Here is a 9,594-nt window from a genome sequence, read left to right as displayed (position 1 = left end):
TTCTTTGTCCCAAACCGGTTTCAACCCAATCCGAACCTATCAAGATAGGGCTGAACAATCCCGCCTTCAAACCGGTTCCCAACCCTATTCGGTTTGGCCCAAACTGGTTTTGACCAAACATAGACCAACCTAGTTCAGTTTATAACTAACTTCTTAACATTTCACTTAAACTTTTTTCCCTTTGGTTTCCGGGTATTAAAAAGAAGCCAGGATAAACACACATAAACCACACTATTATAACTTCTTTAAAACATTATATAAATTTCATTTTTCCTTTAGCTACTGATGCTTTCACAAGTTGAACATGACACAATGCTTTCCCTGTTCCGGTCAACCCGGAACACAAATCACCAGCAGCTCCTAAAGTAATAGCAAAATAGAGATAAATAGTGCACAAGAAAGCAAGGAGAGCAAGAGCGGTTAATAGGAAGCGATGACGCCTGATAACGGTGGAGAAGCTACCCAATTCATTTCCCGTTGCGTAATTCTTTTTTGATGAGTCTAAGGAAAACACTGTTTGAGTTCTCCGGTGAGGTGACGTTATTACACCATCCAGAGCCATTATTATGCAATCGCGAGTTTAACGACAGTTCCACCACATATGATCTGCAGAAACAAACTGCAATAAGATACAAGGGTTTATTAGTTTATTTCACCTAAATGCAACTTCTTTTCACATGTTTGTCATTGTATGTAAAAAATGTTTTTCTTCCTTTATATGCAGCATATGTTTATTTATTTACCATTATGTGTAATATATAATAATCTTCTATATCAGGTAAAATGATGACTAGTACATCGCAATGTCATCAAATTTGGTGCAACGTCACCATTTTACTATCTATAGATGATTACTTGCATACAATGGGAAATAAACACTTTATTCTTATATTTATTGACAAAAAGAGTGACTGCAAGAAAATAATCAACCCTAAAAGAAGTAAGAAAAGATCCCACAAAAAAAGAAGCTTAATTGCACCAAAATGTAACATATTGAGTACAGCATACATTGTTTTTCCCCACTGTATGCAACATACTTTTGATGCATTGTATGTACCAACAACTAACGGCTAAAATATGTAAGGCTGTTGCATTTTAGTGCAATTATTTTGCATATGCGTGTTACATACTATCAAAAAAAAAAATGTAGCACGCAATGGCAAAAACTAAAAGTACGTAACCTTCATTCAACTAGTTCAAATTAAACGATACTTAATCCGTAAAAAAATGCAGTATTTCAATTAATAAAAGGCACCTAACAAACCTTTTAAACCACTCAAAAATCATCCAAATTGAAATGTTTGTCTACAAAGATACCAAACCTAGGCCTGTAAACGAACCGAACGAACACGAACACTTAATCGAACAAATATTGGTGTTCATGTTCGTTTGTTTAAAACATGAACATGTTTGTGTTCGTTTATTGAAAAGTTCATGAACATAAATAAACATAATTGAACAAAGATAAACAAACATATTTGAATATATATGAACCTACTTAAATGAACAGAAACAAACATGAATGAACACACTTAAAAGGAACACAAAGAAACATTAACGAACATATAGGAACGTTCACGAACATAAATAACGAACTGTTCATGTCCATTCGTTTATTAATTAAACGAACATATACGAACGTTCACGAACATAAATAAACAAACTTCCCGCCGAATGTTTCACGAACGGTTCACCGAACGTTCGGTTTGTTTACAGGCCTAACCAAACCTACATCACAGACGGATAATACAGATGCAGTTACACAAATTGACAAAGAACCAGTCTATCATAAAACAAGTCAATCAAAATCTGATGAACCTACACTTTAACTCTCTGCAATACACATACAAAACAGAGCGAAATAGATCCAATATCCTTCACTAAACCTCTAAATACTAATTATATTGTGTAGTATGTTCAGCAAAGTGTGCAAGAAACCAAAAAAACCCATCCTAAACCAAAAAAAGAAAATAAAACGAAAAATCCAAACCGAAACAAAAACCAAAATTTTGTTTTATGTTTTTGTAAAAACTGAACTTATTTTTTGCCTAACATTATTTTTTGCCTAAATTCATTACTTATACCTAAATTCATTATTTTTTGCCTAACATTTTTTTCAGCATAAAACTTTCAAGCTCAAATCACAAAAACCGAAACCGAAAAAAAAACAAAACCAAACGGTTTCAAAAGGTTTGGTTTTAGCCCAAAACCGCACTGAACCGCACCCAAACTGATTATTGCAGCTTAAAGTAACAACAATTCAACCAAACTGTTGCCATTGCCAATTGTCAGAATACACATAGATCTAACCAATTTGCATCAGTATCAGCAATAATAACCCTAAATTCAATCATAAGCACAAAGCATCAGCAATTATAAACCCTAAAACAAGCAATTGAGCACATCTGAACACATCATCATCATCATCATCATCGTACTCAGTGTATCCCACCAATAGCAAAGCTATGGTAGGGTCTGAGGAGGGTAAGATGTAGACAGCCTTATCTCTACCCTATAAGGATAGAGAGGCTGCTTTCGGTGAGACCCCCGGCTCGATACATCTAAACACATCGATTCGTACAATTAATCGGAAACATGAATCGGATTACGAATAGCGTATACGTATTGGTTTATAATTATCGCATAAATATATATATATATATATATATATATATATATATATATATGAAATGGAGATATACCTGATGGAAACAAGATATTATTATTATTATTATTATTAGCTTTGCAAATGCAGATTGAAAGGAAGATGAAGAATATGGTATTGGTATATAATTGTTAGGTTAAGTTATTGGTAAAACTTGGACGTTGTGGCGATAAGTTATCACAAATTTGGTTGGTATTCGCTACGTTCTTTACGACATCGAAACTAAACCTAAAAATAAATATACTTAACATAAAAAAAATAAAAAAAACAAAGTATACGTCACGTTATTTATTTGGTCGGTAAAGACCAAACGTTGGTAAAACCCGAGTGTTGAAATTGGGGTGCATTGGTAAAACCTTAGCGCTATGGCGGCGTGTCGACGCAGATTCGGTCAATATTGGTTACGTTTGGTACGGTGTTACAACTAAAACAAAAAATATATAAAAATTGAGGTGGACCAACGTAGTGGTATATGTCAGCAAAACTCGGAAATGGTAAAGACTGAGCGTTAAGGTCGTGACTCCATGTGAAATCGGTCGGTCTCCGTGACTTTCGATACAATAACAGAACTAAAACAATATAAAACAACAAAAAGACATTGGAAAAACCCTAACGTTATCAGTACCCGGTGTTAATAAGCGAATTCGGTTAGTTTTCATAATTGCTGAGGCCACCAAAGTGATGAACATAAGTTAAAAAACAAAGCCACCAAATAAATGAACATAAGTTTAAAAACAAACATACACGAAGAAGAAAAAAAAAAGCCAGTTGAAATAAAGAGGAACAAATAAATGAACATAAGCTAAAGACAGGATCAAACTTGCGTTGCTAGGAAACTTTAACACAAACAAACCAACCAACCAACTAACCACCTAGTACTTATGTTTAATTGCAGCAAAAAAAAATTCCTACATAGAAGTCCAGCAAAATCAGAAATCCAAGTTATTGCACCAAGTTTCACTTTTACTCTATATATATACAGATAAAAAGATAAAAATAAGAAATCCCAAACACACCCCCCCCCCCTCAATGTTTTTAAAACTGGTTTATACAGTACGCTTTGTTCGGTAAATTGGGCAAACGGTTTATAATTTGAAGTTTTGAACTCTATCGGTTTGTCCTGTCATGCTAGTCTAAGCTTAAGGTAGGGGTGTTCATGGCCCGGTTTTCGCGGTTTTTAGGTCAAACCGTAACCAAACCGTTAGTAAAGGTTTTTAATTTTCATAAACCAAACTGTTGAACTCTTAAACCAAACCAAACCGAACTGTCGGTAACGGTTTGGTTCCGGCTTGGTTTCACGATTTGGGCATGTCGGAATTTTCTATATAATGTATAAAAATAATTTCTGATATTTTATTTTACATTGGTAATTTGTTTAGAAAATTCAATGGATTTTGTAAATGGTCTTTCTAATTGTTTCTCGGTTTAGATGTCTATATGTTTACCCATAACCTAATGGTTTGATGAACTTAAGGTGGAAAAAAAAATCTTGTCTAAATAAAATAATATCTATGTATTTAAAAATTGACTTTCAAGGTAGAACTTTCTATGCTTGGTTTTGTGTCTTAGCAATTAGCATTGACATGGCCATTGTCATCTTCTCATAGTTCTCTTTTGTCCCATGGCATATGGTTAGAAGACTATTATTCATTGTATGTGCCATATGATTGTGTGTTATTAGGTTGTCGTATTCACTTAGTGTCTAAAGTGTATTGGTTGGAACTCTTAAACTTTTAACCTGTTTGACGAATTTACACTTTGAGCATAAGTGAAATACCCGCAAAGTATAGTGTGATACAACATTAATTTCGAGGATAATTATTTTAAGAGAGGAAGAATTTCAATATACAAAAATTCAAACACTAAAAAATAAGTATAATGTCGTATTATTATACCGGAATTCGATTCATGTGCAAAAACTGGAATTCGATTTTTCCAGCCACAACAAGGAAGAAGATGATGGTGATGGTGTGTTTAAAAGGTAAATGAAACTGTGTCACACCCCGATCTAGGGCCTAGGCGTGTGACCAATAGTTGGTACATGTTTTGTAAATAAATTAGAGTTGCGGGTTTCATTTTAGCGGAAGTCTTTAATTAAATATTATATTGAAAACTTACTAAAAACTCGGGTTTAAATACCCGTTTTATATTTCAAATACATTTCTTTATAAAACATAACTCGTTATAATATTTTGAAATAAAATATCTGAGCCATCAAATCTAATGACTATAACTCCAATCTTCTATTCCTTCTTGTTTGTCTGTTCTAACATTTCTTGTTTTCTTGTAAAATTGTTAGAAAATACGTCAACACACAGCTCTAAAAATATCTTTTCAATATCTTTGTGAAACTAACAACAATACCTTTGTGACTACTCATTAGGCACCCAACTACATTGGGATCAAATTACCCTAAGTACCTTGTACAATTAATTATATACACAATATCATTTCTCTGAACAATCTCGTAGACCTTCAGAGGCATGTTGATGATATGCATGGCCTCGGGGAAATGCCGAGTCACCATGTATGTTTGGATCCAGACACATCTATACTCTTAATCAGAGTGTCCGTTTCTTATTATTGTAACACAAAGTTTTAAGGATTCGTATATCCTATGCAAACATTCAGACTCATTATAAAAGGTTTGGGCCGTATTCACCTTTTCTGTTTTATAATCAGTTTCTGATACTGATTCCTGTTTTCTATTTTCTTCTTCTTGTCTTGTTACCTCGGACTTATAGTACGAGAATAACCTTTTTATAAATAACTAGATCATCGATCTAGCTTCAGACCTTTAGTCCGTTTGGTATAGCTTTAACCTTGATAAAAACATTTGTTTATATAAAACATTCGGTTCTTCTTCAAGAAGAAACATAATTTCTTAACTATATTCTTTGAATATTATATTTCTTATTAATAAAGAAATACTATTTTAATTATACCCTTTGTATCTACTTGCTTGCGTTTCTTAATCAAGAAGAAACAATATTTTGACTATAACCTTTGCTTAAGAAAAGTTATATAATATTAAATTGTAATCAAGGTTTGGCTATATCTTCGACTATGGTTTAAGCCATTTATAATAATATAATAATAACTTAGGCAGAGCCCCTACCTTTCACGGGTATTCGGAGTTAGATATTCCTAAGTTTATACGGGCAACACTTCTACTCTATATGCACGTCTATCAAGGCGTTGTTGATCCACCTTCCTTGGCACACAAATCGAGGCAATGTGTAGGTGTCGCCGGGTCGTGCACGTACTTCGAGATGGAATGTCGGGCTACTTTTGGTTGGCACGCACTTCTACTCTATTTGGCACGCAAAACGGTGTTCTTCATGTAAAACGAGGTAGAGAGAGTGTAATTTCAAGAGAGAGAGAGTGGAAAGTGTGTGTGTGAAATGAGCCGATGCCCCTTATATTTATAGCTGATTTCTGGTCCCATCGCGGTACGCGATGGGTCCCTTTTTCAACAGCGTCGCGGTAGCTTTCTAAGATCTCGCCACGTGTCGCCACGTGGCCTGACAAGTCTGCCACGTGGTCTGACACGTATGCCACGTGTCCTGACATGCTGCCACGTGCCACCCGGGTGTGACACGTGACACTGAGTCATCACGGACCATCGCGATACGCGATGGCCGTCTCCTTGGACTCATCGTGTAGCGCGATGGGTCCATGTATATTATTTTTCATTTTCAGTCCCTTGTCTTTTGATAGCTTGTCACATATGAATCTAACTCTCGTTGTCCAAAAATACTAAAGCGACTCGCGGCGATGCGAGCGTGCGAAGTGCGCCACATTGCGCCCAACGCCCTTCGCCATCGCCATCGCCATCGCCATCGTCCTGGCCCGAGCCCGTGCGCGTGCGCGTCGGGTGCTTCGCACCCTCCGCTAGGATCACTTGGTGCATGCTAAGCATAAAAGAATATAACTATGGAAAATCTCTTCATTATAAAGGCTTCTATTTCTTTATCACTTTCTATGTGGGATGAGATTTATATTCCTTATTTATACTCAAGTAAAGTGCTTCCACTTTCTTACATCCTTCCATGTGGGATGTAGTTTCCTTTTACTTATTTCCTTCATGTAAGAATACTTTGGAAATATTCTTTTATTTCCTTATTTTTCTTATATTTCCTTATTTAATATTTTCTCATGACTTGTCTTGATATTATTTTTGATCCCTCAACTTTCCTAAGTTGTCAAATTTGGATTGAAATTTTTGGGGATGTTACAAACTGGGTTTGAAACTCTAATTAAATCGTTATGTAAGTCTTATTACCTTTTACCAAGGTTTTGAAACTGTAAATAAATCGTTTTTAGTGACTCCGACTGCTATATTGTTTGACACGATACCCTAATCGCTATTAATGACTTTGTTTTCTTGTTACTATTTATTTACTAAATGGTTAAGCTATTTTACTACTAATTTTTGCTTAATTATTGAAATTTTACAAATTAACATATATACATGCATACAATTTAACTTATTATTGAAACTTTACAAATTATTCAAGCTCTATATGAGCAAGAACTTTATTGACAAAATATAAATATTGTTGCTTAATAAGCGTCAAATTCAAATTGCGTAAAGCAAGTTATTGAAGCGCTTCATTTGTTTAGCTTCCAACCCAATGATGATCGAAAAGCTCCCATCATTTATCGGGCTTGGTAACACATAACACCTTCCTCTTGATGAGACCCTTGCAGGCCCCATGAAGATAGGCCGACCCCATGCAAAGTTAGCATCATGTATCGGAAGCCTAGCCCAACTTATTATTTTAAGATTCGTGTATTTATAATCCTCGGGCTTCTGATCAAGATGTTGTTCCAGATAATCGAGTGCTGATTTTAGATGATCGTTTTTCATTATCGCTAAAGCAATATGGATTTTACTTGAAGCGTACCAAAAAGGTTTGGATTGAATTTCGTCAGCTGTCGCAATAGCAGCGGCTGTGAAGATAACATTACCAAAATAGCCTGGTGAAAGTGGTGGTTGTAAGCGATTCCGTCCATCTACAACGATTTTGAGCTTGGTGATTTGATCATCTTGCAGCCCACGGGCTTTACACATGCACTTCCAAACATGGCCCGATAAAACTTCAAAAGTGCTATAGCTGATTGTGCTACCATAAGCTTCCTTTGCTTTTGCTTTGAGCACGTTGAGTTGGTCACGTGTTAACTTGCAAACTGAGTAGACTGTTTTGGTTTCATCCGTTGGGACAGTTGGATCTGGGTGGTATTCAACGTGGTCAAAAACGGGTTGTGGCGGGTCTTGTGCACGGAGGAGAGTTCGATCTATGAAGGGTGGGAGAGTGACCTCTAGGCCAAAAGCTATATTGGACCATGTTTTCATGAAGTGCATCGCATACATCCCATCCACGACACGATGGTGCACACCGATTCCTAGTGAAGCCCCACCACATATGAAGTGAGTTACTTGTTCATGTAAGCATAAATGTATTTTATATATTTATTTATATGGTCATTGTGATCATTTATATTATAATAGATCAAAGTAATTAAATTTTACCTTATAATATATTATAATAGATCAAGCTGACAATCATGTCATATAGATCATACTCCTCTATCGTTGATACCTTCTCTATTGTAGCATGTACGTTTTTAGTTATTGGTTTATCACATCATCATATTTTTCCATTACTAACATGAACAAATGATAACAGTTCAACGACACATGTTACATATGTCAACAAGTTTTAAGTAGAAATAATAATTTTGAAATTGGTAAAATATTATAAACCTGTAAGACCAACAGAGGATACGAGTCAATTCCCAATGAGCAATCAACCACCGGAATGAGTTTCAACAACTCCATTTGGGGAGCAAAGTCACCAAAATCATCAATAACACTATCAGACTCGGCTTCCAAAAACAATGCACCTTGTCCTTGACAATCGATCTCAATCCCACCACCTTCGCCTAGTTTAAACCGCCCCACCAATGGGTAAAACGTAACCAACGCCCTGCTCAAAGCGTCCTTCATCACTTTTATATCAAAGAAGTTGGTAGCACCATTGGGCCGGTAAAAATACACCGTGAGCGTGTTAAAGTTGGGGGAAATTAGATCAAGACAAGAGTTCGATAGCTTTACCGTTGGTGTCTCCTTCGCTGGCCTCACCATCGTTGATTCTCTTACCACTACCTTCATCACGATGATCTTTTAATACCCGTTTGATTCATCCTCAAGTATAAATCCATTGAGAAGTGAAGTGAATATGATCCTTCATAATCATGTGGGCTAAATGTGTTTTCTTTTTTCTTTTCTGGAATGTGTGATTAACAGTTAGCATAGCATATGGAATCAAACAATTTAAAATTAGGTGATCCTTTAATTAATAGCTAAGTATTCCTTTTAATTTTCATAATATGACATATAATCTTTCAAATCACTAAATATATTATATTGTTTCTACAGCTACTACCCATGGAACAAGATACTAAAGTAGACTAACTAATTTCTTGAATTTAGTTCCTTCGTACTTATCAAGAACGGAAAGTTTTTCAAGCCATTTGATAATTACATTTTACGGGGAAAGTGAACGTACAACTTAAATTAATATGCTAATTATGAAAATCAAGTAGTGTAATTATATTTACAAATAGTGTATATATGTAATTACATCGTAGTGTAATTGCACTATGTTGTAATTGCAATACACTATAACTACACTATATAATTACACTACTTGAATCGTACAATTACATGTTAATTTAATTTGTATTTGTTTCGAATCCTACATTTTAATTGTGATAATGGGTCCCATTTACTTAATGTGAGAAGAAATGATATAAACGAATGTTATGTTGGAACCACAAAAGAATGTTATGTACTTTACTAGTTAATGTTTTAATTATTTATTTTTGCATGTAGTGGGTGGTTAGGGTTTTACTCATGTTCT

At 35.1% G+C, this 9,594-nt stretch overlaps 2 protein-coding genes across 2 annotated transcripts; both read right to left on the bottom strand.

The window, feature by feature from the left end:
* Positions 1–217: 217 nt before the first annotated feature.
* LOC143545386 (uncharacterized) lies at positions 218–857 on the bottom strand. Its single transcript, XM_077037299.1, has one exon. The coding sequence runs from the start codon at positions 560–562 to the stop codon at positions 254–256; it is 309 nt and encodes a 102-aa protein (XP_076893414.1). The 5' UTR covers positions 563–857; the 3' UTR covers positions 218–253.
* Positions 858–7,240: 6,383 nt separating this feature from the next.
* Positions 7,241–8,853, bottom strand: LOC143545385 (shikimate O-hydroxycinnamoyltransferase-like). The gene is made up of 2 exons (XM_077037298.1): positions 8,427–8,853; positions 7,241–8,099 (listed from the first exon to the last, which is right to left on the bottom strand). The coding sequence occupies exons 1-2, from the start codon at positions 8,841–8,843 to the stop codon at positions 7,248–7,250; spliced, it is 1,269 nt and encodes a 422-aa protein (XP_076893413.1). The 5' UTR covers positions 8,844–8,853; the 3' UTR covers positions 7,241–7,247.
* Between the last annotated feature and the right edge of the window lie 741 nt (positions 8,854–9,594).

Source organism: Bidens hawaiensis, unplaced genomic scaffold (genome assembly GCF_021521415.1).
Source record: "Bidens hawaiensis isolate Kalapana, Puna unplaced genomic scaffold, B.hawaiensis_p1.1 tig00013943_1, whole genome shotgun sequence".
In the NCBI taxonomy this organism is placed as follows: Eukaryota; Viridiplantae; Streptophyta; class Magnoliopsida; order Asterales; family Asteraceae; genus Bidens; species Bidens hawaiensis.
This window is presented reverse-complemented; position numbering and strand designations above follow the sequence as displayed.

Excerpts from the sequence above, each read along its gene's own strand:
- LOC143545385 (XM_077037298.1), bottom strand. The coding sequence starts at position 8,843 with ATGAAGGTAGTGGTAAGAGAATCAACGATGGTGAGGCCAGCGAAGGAG. Across the intron at positions 8,100-8,426 it reads TGGTCTTACAGGTTTATAAT|TTCATATGTGGTGGGGCTTC; the intron begins ATTTTACCAATT and ends CAAGTAACTCAC.
- LOC143545386 (XM_077037299.1), bottom strand. The coding sequence starts at position 562 with ATGGCTCTGGATGGTGTAATAACGTCACCTCACCGGAGAACTCAAACA.